The following is a 15555-nucleotide window of genomic DNA, read 5'->3' on the forward strand; positions in this document are numbered from 1 at the left end:
TGCTTCGCTTTGGCAAATTGTCTATCTTTTTAACAGTATTCCAGGAAGATTGCAGGATGGAGGCCATTCGGCCTTTGTTGTCTGTACTGGTCCTCTGGAGAAGCAAAGCCTCTCGCCATACCCTTGTCCCATAACCCAGCAATTTGTTTTTTCTCATCAGATGCTTGTCCAGCACTGAAGCGCTGCTTTCCGTAAACAGGTAACACAGTTAACCCAAGGAAGGAAGAACGTGTGCAGACTTTCAAAAATGTCCGATGTGATATTACTCCTGGATTGTTCGCGGATTTTTTTTTTTCCCTCTTCTTGGTATCCCGCTCCCATTCCTCACCCTTGTCCATGAAGAAGCACCTAGGCTAATTATGGGATGCTGACAGGCCTCCAGGTTTCATTTTAGCTGACATGGAACAACCTCGGAATCGATCTGGGTGCGCTCCTGCGATGTATGGCTCAGTTCCACACTAGGTGATTGGCTCCCCCACAAAAAACAACACGGGAAAATCCTTACTGCGGCTCAGATCGCCAACGCCCCTCTGGGAACATTAGCAACAGAAAATAGATAAAATCACAAGGGCACTATTATTTATTCCAAGTGTTGGCCCACTGGGGTTGCCAATTGTGATGCTGGAATCAGAAACAAAAACAGAAAAATGCTGGAAAATCTCAGCAGGTCTGACAGCCTCTGTGGAGAGAGAACGGAGCTAACGTTCAGAGTCTGGATGGCTCTTTGTCAGAGCGGATCCTTTTATATCTGGTAAAAAGAAAGGGTTAGAGAAAAGTGACAAAATAACAATCGTTTCGAATGTGCCAGTGATTTTCCTCCAGGTTTGCACACAGCAGTGACCTGGAGATTGAACTTCATTTCCAAGAGTCTCCAGGCCAATCTGGAGGGGCGGCAGCCCTAAAACTGGTGGGGTTCATGGGGGTTGATAAGCAGTGATGCACTAAGCGTCAAGAACCACAAAGACATGTGAGACTTTAACCAAGGCTTTAATACACTACATAGGAAGCTTACCCTACACAGACGACCCCAGACAAAATGGGTCAGGTCTCGGAAGCTGGGTCTTATACCTAACTCCTGGGGGAGTGGCCAAGGCGGAGCTCTCCGTGGCCAGGTCAGGTTACATACAGGTGACCGAACCTCTACAGAGCTACAGTACAATACACAGGATTACAGGGCCACGTTACACACAACTATTATATAACTATGTACAATGCTAGGGAAGTACAGTGGTGTATCACCACAAGCAGACGGCAAGATGGATATAAAAATCAGACACTCCCGACTCTGGCACCACTCCTGGCAGCCGGTGCCACTGCCGCAGGTGGTCAAGTCGCTTGCCCACTCTCTCGGATATAGCCTCTTCCTTTACAACCACATGTTTTACCCACTTCACCATTTGGCAGGGTTAACCATTTTTAACGAGGTCATTCTCCCATTAAGGAAAATAATTATCATAGAATTTACAGTGCAGAAAAATGACCTGGAAACGTATGCGCTCACATTTGCAAATGGAAAATGGTATACTACAGCAGGCATGTCTTAACCATGCTTTGCACATCAGTTCCACCCTCGGGGACCCAGTCACACCTCTTGGTAGCCATCCCCTATTCAACATGAATGCAAAGCATAGATTGTTCCAGCTGGTATTGCGGCACTTGTAGCCAAAGCGGTGGTTAGCACAGCTGCCTCGCAGCACTGAGGACCAGGGTTCGATCCCGGCCACGGGTCACTGTCCGTGTGGAGTTTGCACATTCACCTCGTGTCTGCATGGGTCTCACCCCCACAACCCAAAGATATGCCGGGTAGGGGTATTAGCCACTCTAAATTGCCCCTTAATTGGGAAAAAAGAATTGGGTACTCTAAATTATTAGAGCCCATGCTCTGGAATATCCTCCCTTAACCGCTCTGCCTGTATACTTTGTTCTCCATTTTTGATAAAAATTTAGAGTGGCCAATTATTTTTCTTTTCCAATTAAGGGGAAATTTAGCGTGGCCAATCCGCCTAACCAGCACATCTTTTGGGTTGTGGGGGTGAAACCCACGCAGACACGGGGAGAATGTGCAAACTCCACAGTGACAGTGACCCAGGACCGGGATTCAACGGGTCCTCAGCGCCGCAGTCCCAGTGCTTTCCACTGCCTTGTTCTCCTCCTTTAAGACACTCCTTAACACCCACCTCTTTGACCAAGCTTTTGGTCATCTGACCTAACATCTTCAAATTTGGGCGCTGTATTTTGTTTTACAATGATCCGATGAAGCACCTTGGGACATTGAACCCTATTTAAGGTGCTACATAAATATATGAAATGAATGAAATGAAAATAAAATGAAAATTGCTTCTCGTCACAAGTAGGCTTCAATGAAGTTATTGTTAAAAGCCCCTAGTCGCCACATTCCGGCGCCTGTTTGGGGAGGCTGGTACGGGAGGTTGTTGTTAGTATTCCAGCAGCCTTTCGTGGGTAACAAAAGCACCGTGCTGTCAGGTGTCATCAATATCCACAACACATGGTGCTGTCAGACTGCAGGAACCCTGGTGCTGACAAAGACACTTCCATTTTTAGCCTCGCCCCGGCACCTTAACACGAGAAGGCGGTGAGCGGCCTCTCAAGAGTAAGCTTTGGAAAGTTGCCGCGAGGTTATTCAGCTAGTCCCACCGTTCAGACAGAAACAAACTGACCGCTGCAGGAAAACCTCCACGCACTTTAAAAGTTGGCGCAGTGAAATAAGCTATCCTGGCCTTTCAACCAGTCTCGACAGCCAGCGGCATGACCCAATCTGGGCTGTGCCGTGATTGGCACCTAACGGGACACCTCACTCAGAAATATTTTGTGAACCGTTTAATTAAACGTGGGAATGGGGGCACAGCAGGAGGAAAATGGTGAATTGTTGTGAACCCATTATCTGGGGGTAAGGATACAAACATTGGCAGCATGTTGGAGCTGTGGGGATGACTGGGCGGTTACAGGTCTAAGGATATGAAGCTAATGAAGTTCCACCTGCTGGTAGAAGCTGTAGGAGAGACGGAGTCTCTGTGGTAAGACTTAATACACACACACGCACACACACACGCGCACGCATGCACACACGTCAAATCTTACACAATCCAGATCAGCATCTACCCACTCATCTACATCTAGTTTTTAATTTTATGCAGTGTAGGATATTTTTGTGCTGCCTGGGCTAAATCAAATGTCACGCTGGTCACTGTGTGCTCCAGAGAAAGTACAGAATTTTGAAAAAATAGCCACAGTGGCAAATGAAATCCATGCAAGATCGTAAGCAGCTTCAAGCAGAGAATGCTGGGTAACACACAGCAGGGTCAAATAGCATCTCTGAAGGGAGCAGCTGAGTTAATGGTTCAGGAACGGACCCTCTATCAGAACGGTATTTACAAGAAACCGAGCAAAGGGGTAGTGAGAGGCACGAAAAGAACATTCCCACCTGCCACAAAGGAAATGGAATGAGTGTTCAAACTGGAGGTGGTCGATTGACGAAAGTGATGTCAGCAAAAGACAGCAGGAGGCAGCATGCGAGAAATCAAGGAAATTAAAGGCAATCAGGAGACTAAGGGAGAGTTTGTGAAAATGCTCAAGGGTTTGCAGGAAGGCAGGGATATGCCAGGTAGAAAGGACAGCGTGAAAATCTGACAGGACGTATTGGCGCTGGAGGGTGTGCAGAGGAGATTCACTAGGTTAATCCCAGAGTTGAGGGGTTGGATTACGAGGAGAGGTTGAGTAGACTGGGACTGCATTAGTTGGAATTTAGAAGGATGGGGGGGGGGGGGGGAGAAATCTTATAGAAACATATAAAATTATGAAGGGAATAGATAGGATAGATGCGGGCAGGTTGTTTCCACTGGCGGGTGAAAGCAGAACTAGGGGGCATTGCCTCAAAATAAGGGGAAGTAGATTTAGGACTGAGTTTAGGAGGAACTTCTTCACCCAAAGGGTTGTGAATCTATGGAATTCCTTGCCCAGTGAAGCAGTTGAGGCTCCTTCATTAAATGTTTTAAGATAAAGATAGATAATTTTTTGAAGAATAAAGAGATTAAGGGTTGTGCTGTTCGGGCCGGAAAGTGGAGCGGAGTCCACGAAAGATCAGCCATGATCGCATTGAATGGCGGAGCAGGCTCGAGGGGCCAGATGGCCTACTCCTGCTCCCAGTTCTTATGTAAAATGGAGGAGATTCTTGGAGGAAAGAAGCAAGTCAGCATCACGGGCCTGGTGTTCTATGGGGACGCCCAGTCCAAGCACCAAATCACTCTATTGTCCAGCAACACCCCCCGTACCCCCCCCCCCCCCCACCACCCTCAGAAATACTGACACACCCAGTCCGCCTCGCAAGAATTGTGGTCAGAAAAACACAGGGGCCACGATTGACGTCTGAGCGAGTAAAATCAATATTGAAAGTAGAGCGTTTCAAAAAGCGGATGTGTTGTTTCTTGGACTTCACTGGAAATGTGCAGAAGTCCAAAAACAAAGGAGTCCTGAGTGGGAGAAGTATCTGAAGTGACAAATGGGCAGGTCTGTGGTTGTATTTGCAGCAGAACAGCCAGTTAATCTGTGTTTGCCTTCACAGTGTCGCGGAGGCAGAACTTTGAGCAGCGAGTGTTACTTGGTTGGAGGAAGCAAACGCCAGTTACCGTCTGAAGGAAGTTTTGGGGGCCACCAGACAGCGGCTTTTGAGGGGGGGGGGGGAGGTAAATAGGCAGATGTTGCATCTCCTGCATTTGTATGGGAAGGATAGCAGGTGTCATGATATGCAAACGCACACATAATGATATACAGACAAACAGCTAATGGACACAGGGAACAAGACATGACCAATACGCAGGCAGGACACTCAGGGATGGGATCGGACTATAAAAGACAAGAGGCACTCGCATTACGCCTCTTTCCACTGTTGAACATCTGGAGAGTCAGTCAAGGGTGTTGTTACAATCTCACACCTCCACCACGTGGCTAAGAGCTAGTCTGGTTCAGTCAGACAGAGTACCAACACTTAAGTTAGCAGAGAGTCGAACTCACAGAGAACTGTGCTATTAGTTCAATAAACCTGATTGAACTAACTTCAACATCTGGAATATCTTTCTGATCTAAGCTGCATCCAGTTGCAGCCAGTGTTAACCCAGTGTACCTAACAAGACAGCAGGTAGTAGGTCAAAGATCAGGGGTGGCACGGTAGCACAGTGGTTAGCACTGTTGACAGAACTAAAGCAGTTGCTTAAATTCTCTTCCATTTCCTTATTCTCTGCTATAAATTCTCCCATTTCGGACTGTAAGGGACCTCCATTTGTTTTCACCTACTCTTTTTCTTTTTGCATACTTTTAGAACCTTTTACAGTCTGCTTTCACGTTCCTTGCATGTTTACTCTCATACTCTGGTTAGCACTGTTGCTTCACAGCACCTGGGATCCGGGTTCGATTCCCGCTTGGGTCAATGTATGTCTGTGCGGAGTAGGCACATCCTCCCCGTGTCTACGTGGGTTTCCTCCGGGTGCTCCGGTTTCCTCCCACAGGTCCTGAAAGACGTGCTGTTAGGTGAATTGGACATTCTAAATTCTCCCTCAGTATACCCGAACAGGCGCCGGAGTGTGGCGACTGGGGGATTTTCACAGTAGCTTCATTGCAGTGTAATGTAAGCTTACTTGTGACAATAAAGATGATTATTATTATAAAGAAATAGTCCCTTTAGAGAGGTGAGGGAAAGGGGAAATGTGTTTTACGGCGGAAATTACAATGAAGATGGTGAAAATGGCAGAAGATGATCTTTTGTAAGCTAAGGCTGAACTGGGGTATAAAGTTCTATCACGGTTCTGGGGGTGAAGTGCGAGTTCCGAAAGATGGAAAAGGGTGGAGTGTCTTGTCTCCTATGACAGAGAGGAATCGTTGGCCAAGGAAAAAAAATGAGCGTGTTTCCATGGGAATGGTGTGTGGAAAGTGGTATCACCATAGCAGGTGCAACAGAGATGGAGACGGGAATGAAATCCTTGGAGGAAGCAGAGATTGGCAGCAAGTGTAATACAGGCATTTGTAGCAATTGTTGGGTTTGCACTAAATGCCAGTGGAAATCTATGTGCACGATATGATTTATCTCACCCCGTGGAATTGTAATCTCACTCATCAAATCACAAAATGCTGGCAATACATGGGAGACATCAGCAGCCCACATCATTGTTCTCCTTCCCCTGAGTGGGGGGGGGGGGGGGGGGGGGGGAAGAGAATCAGGCATGGTAGGTGTGAGGTCTAAAAAGAGCATCTCTCGCAAAAAAAGGCAATTGTAATACTTAATATTCCTCAGTGATATTGAAAGCATTCTATTACAGAAAATGGGCACCTGTCCAAATCTACATGGCAGACTTAACAAGGCAAGAGAAAATACAAATTGCTTGGAAGGAGGATCTGTTCTGAATCTTTCAAAATGATACCCCAAGGGTAACATCGCTAAGTAACCTTTCATTGCAGAATGAAGCCATTTGGTCTATTGCTCTTAACTCATGTATTATTCGCAGTGCAGAAGATAGTCATTTACCAAATACCACCCTGTTTTCCTAGGGGTTTAAAAATATATATATTTACTACAGAAAAACAGATAACCAGTTAACTGACTCACTGAGTAAATTAGCAAGCTTGCGACCAGTTTGTGACAAAGCAAATTAAGACAAATTGAGATCAGATTCTCAAAGTGTCCACTTAGCTTAAGTTTTATAGGAGATGTGGGAGTCTTGATATTCTGTGTGTAATTTTACAGGGCAATGTGTTTGGATTATTTCCAACATTCAGAACTTATACACCAATACGGTCTCTCCCCCCCCCCCCAAACCTTCTTTAAACAGAAACACATTTCCTCGTTCCTCAGAACTTAAAAATACATTGTTTCTTTTTACATCAGACTCCCTACTTGAAAATCAAACCAGAATCTCTAAAACCGCAGGCTTTCGGGTCAGTTTGACACCATCGGTTTTACTCCAAGTTCGGAGACGCAGCTAACGTGTCATATTTTGCTCATTTTCCGTAATCGGGTTTGACATGGTTTCTCGCGTTACAACAAACGTTTGGTGTTTGTGAAATTCTGTCTCCTCTGAGGCGGGGGCAGTGGGGTTGGGGGAGGGGGGGGGGGGGAGAGAGAGAGACAGGACTGCAAGTTTGCTCTGGGTGCCGTCAGAAATAGTACATCCCTCTGTACAAAAAGCAGAAGCTAATGAAGTGACTCAGAATTCAAACCAGGACACAATTTCCATCAACCATCCGGCACCAATTAATCCCTCGGAGGCGGGGCACTGCATTTTTCATCTTGTAGCCAAACCCATTCAATTGACGCTCCCTAAAGGAACAAAATGTATTTAGCTGGGGTAGCTTTTTCGTCTGGGTGGATGGGGGCTGGAGAGGGGGGGGGGGGGGGGGGGGGGTTTGAGGAGATAGAAATGTACTTGTTTACACAGCAGAGCAGCTCACTCCTCGCTGGATTCAGATCTGATCATTCTTTTCTCCCGGAATATTTTAGACAGTGCTGTTCCCAATTGTTTGCCACTCTCCCAAAGGCACTGGCTGGCTCATTCCCGCATAAATTCCACAGGAGCTTGAGGTCATCCATTCTACTCGTGAGAACCTCGTCAGTGAGTGTCACTGAGTTATTCTACCATCCTATTAAACGCAGGGTTGCCAAAATCTGGCTGGACGTAGTCCAGTAGGTTTCATTACATGATCTCCTGCCTGCAATCGCCCAGCCCAGTTTCTCCCCCATCTCCATTATACTTATTCACAATAAATAAACTCACAGCGGTGTCCAGGAGTTTGAAGTTTTATTTCTAGAAAGTCCAGGGCACCCGGCAACCCGGCCTTGCCTAGTCCACATGCACACCTTCCAGTAGGGCTCAACTGGGAGTTGGTATCACAGCTGGCGTTTCCAACGAAGGGCCTCATAAGTGTTGTGATGTAGGAAATGTAGCCAATTAACCCAGCCCGGTCCCACACACACACCAATGAGATAGTGACATTTTTTGTTGTTGGTGATGTTGGCTGAAGGATAGTGTTCAGGCATGGAGGAGAACTCCCTATAACCATGGGCTCTTTTGCATCCACTTGTAAGTGGAGGAGCGACCTCAAGTTACCGTCTTATTGGAAAGACAGCACACCTGGCAGTGCAACAACCCCACATGTACGGCGCCGGATTGTCAGGTTTATTTTTGTGCTCAAGACCTTGGAGTGGACTTGAACCCCCAATCTTCTGACGCAGAGATCGGAGACACGGCCGACACTGGAATGAAATTCTGTACTCCTTCAGAGCTATTTTAAATCACCAACCTGGGGCATTTACTGCCCATTTTGAAGCATAACAGGGGAGTTCTAGCCTGGCTAATGTCACTTAAACATAATAATAATCTTTATTGTCACAAGTAGGTTAACATTAACACTGCAATGACGTTACGGTGAAAATCCCCTAGTCGCCACACTCCGGCGCCTGTTCGGGTACACCGAGGGAGAATTCAAAATGTCCAATTCACCTAACGTGCACATCTTTTGGGACTTGTGGGAGGAAACCGGAGCACGCGCAGGAAACCCACGCAGACACGGGGAGAACCTGCAGACTCCGCACAGACGGTGACCCAAGCTGAGAATCGAACCCGGGACCCTGGCGCTGTGAAGCAACAGTGCTAACCACTGTGCTACCGTGCTGCCCTTACAGGGTCATTATTATTTTGCTGATTGTGGGAGCTTACTGTGCTCAAATTGGCTGCCACATTACAACAGTGACTGCCCGTGTACAGGATTTCACTGGCTGTGAATTGTTTTAGTTATGAAAGATGCTAACTTTGAGGTTGGAGGTCCTAAAAAGGGCAGGAGCTGGAAAGGGGTGCAGGAAGACTTGGAGTAATGCCCACATGTGTGGGAGGTGACATTGCCTATGGGTAGGGCGGGGGTTTGCGGGGAACCCTCAAACTCACTTAGAGATCGGGGCACCCTTCCAAAACTGTGGCCTGATATCGGAGGAGCCAGTCTGGCCAGAGATATCAGCTCCCCGAGTGATGGAAAAAATTCTAAGCGTGGGCTAGCCTGGATGCCCAAACAAATGAACCAAGTGTGCTTAGATAGCTGTGGGGAACTCGCCAACAGCACCATGGGGAAACTCCCAACCAAACTCACCTGAAATGACGAGTATGTTTTAGTTGGAATCATATTCTAGGGACTAAAGATTTCACATTCTTGCCGTCCACTGGCCTGAGACCACCCAGTTAGATGCCAACTACATTGCAGTCCTGCGTTGCGCAAAAGTCAATACAGTTAAGACTCTGATCCATATTTACCACGGAGGATAAACTCATGACTAATCAAGAATGCCACACAGCGCACAGCTCTGTTTCATTGCTGCAGCATTCGTGCCCTAGTGGCCTCTTGTGCTGTGACAACACCAACAAACGATCCTAACATTCAGCTCCCTGCAAAGACTCCCATTTGACTCCTTTGAACATCTTGCAAGTGCGGACCGCAACTTTGGTGCCACCGCCAATACCAATGCTGCTCTGTAGAACCAAGCAAGGCCCACCCGCCAGAGGGCAAGAAACGCCGATTCTTCCGGCCGGTAGCCAGCTAGAGGACTGCTGAAGTTCACCGTAAGAACTGGCTGCTTAGCTGGTCATTGTCACTGCCAAAACCTGAGCCAATCACAACAGCAAAAGGCCACATAATTGGAAAAAATGAATTGGGTACTCTAAATTTTAAGAAAAAAAGGCCACATTGACTACGATCACAGGTCTTGGTGGGGTGGAATCTAAAATCAACAAATTTCAAGCCACATTAAAAGTCCACCGAGATTCGACAAACAACGCGGGATGCTGAGAGGGCGTTTTGGAAAGCTCGAGGGGAGGAAAGGAAAGAAACAGGAGGAGTAGGCCATTTGGCCCTTCGAGCCGGTGCCATCATTCATTGGTTAATCCCTTAGCCCGAGGCTCTGACCCTGTGTTCTAGATTCCCCAGCCAGGGGGAATATTTTCTCAGCACCTACCAAGTGTTAGGAATTGGGGATAATTAAGTTTTAAAAACCAAAATAAAACAGGGAGTTGATTGGAGGCAGACGTCTGGAGAGATGATGCGATGCAAATTCGCCTATCAGTGGAAAACAAGCATTTTACATCTGTGATTAGAGAAAACAATGGGGCGAGTGGTGGTGACTTCAAAGTGGAGAGTTAAGGAAACTGACACGTACCTGCCAAAAGCCAACTCCACAGGGTGAATAACATCAAAGGGAAAGAAAAAGTGTAACTGCAGAACACTAACTAAAAGAAAAGAGAGAGAGAGAGAAACAGCTAACATCAGGACTGGCACTTACAGGCCTGAATTCTCCGCCTTGATCCATCGGCAGCAGAGTTACCGAGTAGGCGGAGAATCCAGCGTTGTGAAGAAAACGGCTTCCGATACACGAGGGCGCTATCTGGCAGGCCAGGTCCGCGCGCGGCTGGCGCCATGTTGTACGGCGCTACTGCTGCAGGTCATAGCCGAGCAGATGCGCGGCCACGGACCGCCAATTCTGCGGCCGTTTCGGTCGGGAACGTCGGGGGTTTTACGTGGCACGGCTGCTAGCCCCCCCCAACCAGGCGGAGCGTCGGTATGGGGGCCCGGCGACTTTTGCATCGTAAAACTAGACACTTCCTCCGGACATAGTCTCAAAATTGGAGAATCCAGCCCACAGTCTCCCAAATGGAGAATATAGCCCGTAGTCTCCTGAAACAAGCAGCCATTTTCCACCTTTGCTGAACCTGAAGACTATTTCCCAGATGTGGCCATCATAACCTGGTTGTGGTAATTATTTTGTGGATTTAGGGCATAGAGTTACTTAACATTGGTTGTTTGGGAAAAGGGGTGTCTCAGGGTTTCTGATAATGTAGGTAGTTGAGGAGCAAGGGATAGTTTCATGCAGAATTATGGGTGTATAGTCATCAGTATTCGCAGGTTTCATGGTGCATTACAATACTTCTTGTCGTGTGCGTTTTTGTCTTTCTTCCAAGTTAATAAACATTCTTTATTAATTGTTCACAAAACGACGGGATCGTTCCTCACAGTATACCAAAAAAAACACATACACCACTGCGATCCAGCTAGCCTTTGGGATACCCTTGTGATTGACATCAATCGCAACACCGATCAGACCCCTTAAGAATTGTACGTGTTTCAATTGGATCATCTCTCATTCTTCGAAACTTCAGAGAACAGAGGGCTGGTCTACTCAATTGCCCCCTTTAGGATATTCTCCTCACCCCAGGCGAGTGAATCTTCAAGGTATTCCCTCAGGGGCAAGTTCATCCCACTTAAGGCAAGAACAAAACTGCACACGGTGCTCCAGGTGTGGCCTCACCAATGCTGTGCGTAGACTTTTGTCTTTAGAGAGAAAGAGAGGGAAATCCACAAGTCAGAGTGGGCGATGTGAAATGGAGTTTGGAAACCCAGCGCTTCAGGTGAAAATGAGAGAGGTAGAGAGCGATCCCACTCATGAGAGAGTTTGGGAATGAATGAACGAAGAGCAGGATTTTTGTCAGCGGCGTCTGAAGAATGTGACAACATTCAAATTCAAGTTCTTACTTCGCATGAAGAAAAAGGTGAACTGCAAGCTCATCTTGTTGCCAATTGGGAGACTTCATTGGTTCAGAAAAGCAGCCACTTTGCCTACAGAACAGTTGTGTTTCTAAGTCTTCTTGATTGCTTGCAGCACGTTCAGCCATTTCAACATGGCAAGACTTTAAATAAATTTGTGTATGATTATTACAATCTGCTGGCAAAAAAAAAAAAAAACCTCATTCCCAGGCCCAAATATTTTAAATAATACTTTGTTCTGACCACACTATAAAATCCAAGTTTGACGTCATCTAATCAGCACGTCTTCTGCCAATCTTTCCCAGCCATTCGGCGCTTTGGTCTTTGGTCCTCTACTTAAACTTCGCTTAAAAATGAAAGCTGCCGGGGCGGCGCAGTGGTTAGCACTGCTGCCTCACGGCGCCGAGGACCCGGGTTCAATCCCGGCCCCGGGCCACTTTCCGTGTGGAGTTTGCACATTCTCCCCCTGTCTGCGTGGGTCTCGCCCCCTCAACCCAAAGATGTGCAGGGTAGGTGGATTGGCCACGCTAAATCGCCCCTTAATTGGAAAACAAAGAATTGGGTACGCTCAAAAAATATATATTTTTAGTCAATAAATAAATAAAAGCTGCCCTGTGCAATTAGTTTGCCAGCATGTGAAACAGCAGCTTTTCCAGGCGGTTGTTGGTAAACCACACAGGTCCTCTAGCTGATGTTAGAGGGTCTTCAGTTTGGTTAGCTGCACTGGTGCAAACTCAATACCAACACAAGAAAAACGCTGCTCCGTACGGTTCCACCACCAAATCATGCTGAACTTGACAGATGGGGACACAGGAGCTGGCGGGGGGGACGGACACACACACACACACACACACGACACTCCTGATCAGTGTCTAGAGATTCCAGCTGGACATCTCCTGAATGGTGTGTAATGGTGGCAGCTGAACTGCATGTTGGTTCACAGACGAGGAATGTGCATCTAGGCAGATCACCAGTGACATCATACACGATGAGATACCTCACTGACGTGGGGGGAGGGAAGAGGGATGTGACTGCGTCACCGCTGTTTACATAGGAACAGGTGGAGGCCTCTCAGCCGCTTAAGCCTGTTCCATCACTCAAGTAGATCATGTCTGATTAGGTCTGTCCCGCCTTGCATCTATACGGTGTCCTTTCATAGGGGCAGCACGGTAGCACAAGTGGAAAGCACTGTGGCTTCACAGCTCCAGGGTCCCAGGTTCGATTCCCCGCTGGGTCACTGTCTGTGCGGAGTCTGCACGTTCTCCCCGTGTGTGCGTGGGTTTCCTCCGGGTGTTCCGGTTTCCTCCCACAGTCCAAAGATGTGCAGGTTAGGTGGATTGGCCATGCTAAATTGTCCTTAGTGTCCAAAATGGTTAGGAGGGGTTATTGGGTTACGGGGATAGGGTGGAAGTGAGGGCTTAATGTGGGTCGGTGCAGACTCGATGGGCCGAATGGCCTCCTTCTGCACTGTATATTCTATGTTCTATGTTCTATGTTCTATCTATCAATCTCCGTTTGAAATGTTTAATTGACCCTCAACCACAACAGCTTTTGGGGGGAAATTTTTCAGATTTCCAGGAACGTTTGTGTGAAGAAGTGATTCCTGGTAGGACTCCTGAACGGTCTAGCTCTCATCTATGTCTATGCCCTCTTGTCCTGACTTAAACCAGATTACTGCCAAGTGACTGAATGAATTAAAAATCGAAGGTAAAGTACAACCAGCAAGAACGTGACCCTCTCAACACCAAGCATCTCCTTGCTGCAAATTGTCCAGCTCGCACTGGAGCTTAATCTTAGTTTTATTAAAACATACGAAAAAGATAATAGCATTGTTTGCATAAGTTCAGTAAAGGCAAAAATAAAGTTGCTGACAGACACCGCACAGAGTTCCAAAACAAATTGGCAACTCGACAGCTAAGTTTCAGAGGCTGTGTAAAATGTGCAAGGCAGCAATCAGAAGTTGCTGGAACAGTAAACAGCGATCACTGGCATCATCTCACGGGGAGGTCTGTTTAGACAGTGTGACAATGGAGCGAGTGAGGAGGGAGGCAGGGTGAACAGTACCGCGCGGCCTCGGAGCCAAAACACAGCACAGCAACCGAACAAAACCTTTCTGCAACATTTTGGGATCTTTGCCGTCACTGCCCAGTAGAGACCTTCCACTATTGTTTACTTTCCTTGTATTCTAATCCTGCTGAAGAGGTGGGAGAAAGGGCACAATTCAAGAATTGATCTTTTATACCGTAGCCTAAAACATTGAGCCTGCGTCACCAGATAAAACCCATAAGTTATCAATTAGATTTGAAATGGACATAACAAAGCATGCTTAATCTTCAACAGCTGTGTTCCATCCAGCTGGGTTGTACAGGCAGGGCCGACAGTCCCTCCAGGATTGTCCTAGACTCTTCCAAAACGGATAGTACATTTAAAGGACAATATTGCAGGCGTCCCCAGAGAACACATTACAGGCGACTTTAAAAGCCAAGAGCATTTTATTCATTTTCTTTTGCCCAAGTTGAACAACAAAAGTACAGGAAGTGGGGGGAGGGGAGGGGACAGATGGACAGGGCGGGTGGATGGATCCCGAGATGAACCAGTCAGGAATATATCCACCCAGAAGAGTTTCCAGCTGTGTGCTGCCAAATATACGCTACACGCTATCTTAACCCCGGCAACAAAACTGCACCAGCAATCCGATCCAGAATAGCTAAAACGGCTTCTACGTTCAACTGCTTTGATCGACGTATGTTGCTGCTTTGAAAAGGCAACACGGGCTGCAATGTTTGAGGTTAAGTGGGTGGTTTGGGATGACGGCTCAGTGAAAGAATTTTCTTCAACTTGGTTACAGGGCAATATATACTTGTCATGCATTCTAACCCAAGATAATTTCATTCCATTTTGTCACGGTCTACTAATTTGTTCTGAATCGCAGGATGTATTCTGCATATTTGTTTCCATTACTCAAAAGCCATAAACAGAAACACACATATAGGGCCTAACATGGCACAGAATACACACGGGCTGAACATGGCAGGCTTATAACTCACAACCCAATAGATCAACAATGTTTCCAATTATATCAACAACGTGCATTTATATAGCACCTTTAATGTCATAAAGTACCCCAAGGTGCCCCCCGAGGAGCATTATTCAAAATCTGGCACCCATCCATGTCAGGAGATATTCAGGCGGATGACAAAGAGCTTGGTTAAAGAGAGAGTGGGAAAATAATAAGAACAATCGCTTATTGTCACAAGTAGGCTTCAATGAAGTTACTGTGAAAAGCCCCGAGTCGCCACATTCCGGCGTCTGTTCGGGGAGGCCGGTACACGCTGCTGGCCTTGTTCTGCATTACAAGCCAGCTGTTTAGCCCACTGTGCTAAACCAGCCCCTATGAGGGTGGGAGAGGTATGGGAAAGGAAATGGGAGGGCTTATGTAAAGACTATATCTTAGAAACAAGATATGGCACTGTGGGAAGTTTGTGACAATCCCATGTATTTCTGCTGGTTCCCCAGTCCTCTTCCTCACACTCCACCCCCTCCAGGTTTTAAACCTGGCGTGTCAAAGCCAAACATTAAGACCATCCCATCCAGACAGCCTGGCATAGCTTCCCTCTGCAGTCAGGCCACAAGGAAAGCATCCCAATTTTATGAGACAAGTCTGGCATTGGAAGCTACTTTACAGCAATCTTAACGTTGCTCAGACTGAATAGTTACCTCGACCGGGACTAAGATTTCATGCACAACTTGGTTCCCTTATTAGGGTCAATGATTTAATCATCTGGAATTAAGAAAAGTAGGCAGCTTTCTTTCAAAATTCACAGTGACCCTGTGAGATTCATCCTAGCTTCACCATTAACCAGTGTTCTTCAAACATTTTTTCCGGGGACCCATTTTTACCAACCGGCCTACCTTCGGGACCCAACCCGGCCGACCTTCGGGACCCAACCCGGCCGACCTTCGGGACCC

General features: G+C 47.0%; 1 protein-coding gene across 1 annotated transcript in view; it reads right to left on the bottom strand.

The window, feature by feature from the left end:
* Positions 1–15555, bottom strand: part of LOC140398196 (proprotein convertase subtilisin/kexin type 7-like) — a 261903-nt gene that overhangs the window by 103428 nt on the left and 142920 nt on the right. The window contains 3 exon segments of the mRNA XM_072486557.1: positions 7256–7280; positions 9368–9398; positions 13332–13360. Coding sequence (XP_072342658.1) covers positions 7256–7280; positions 9368–9398; positions 13332–13360 — 85 coding nt within the window.

The sequence above is a fragment of the Scyliorhinus torazame genome, chromosome 21 (assembly GCF_047496885.1).
Source record: "Scyliorhinus torazame isolate Kashiwa2021f chromosome 21, sScyTor2.1, whole genome shotgun sequence".
NCBI classification, from domain to species: Eukaryota; Metazoa; Chordata; class Chondrichthyes; order Carcharhiniformes; family Scyliorhinidae; genus Scyliorhinus; species Scyliorhinus torazame.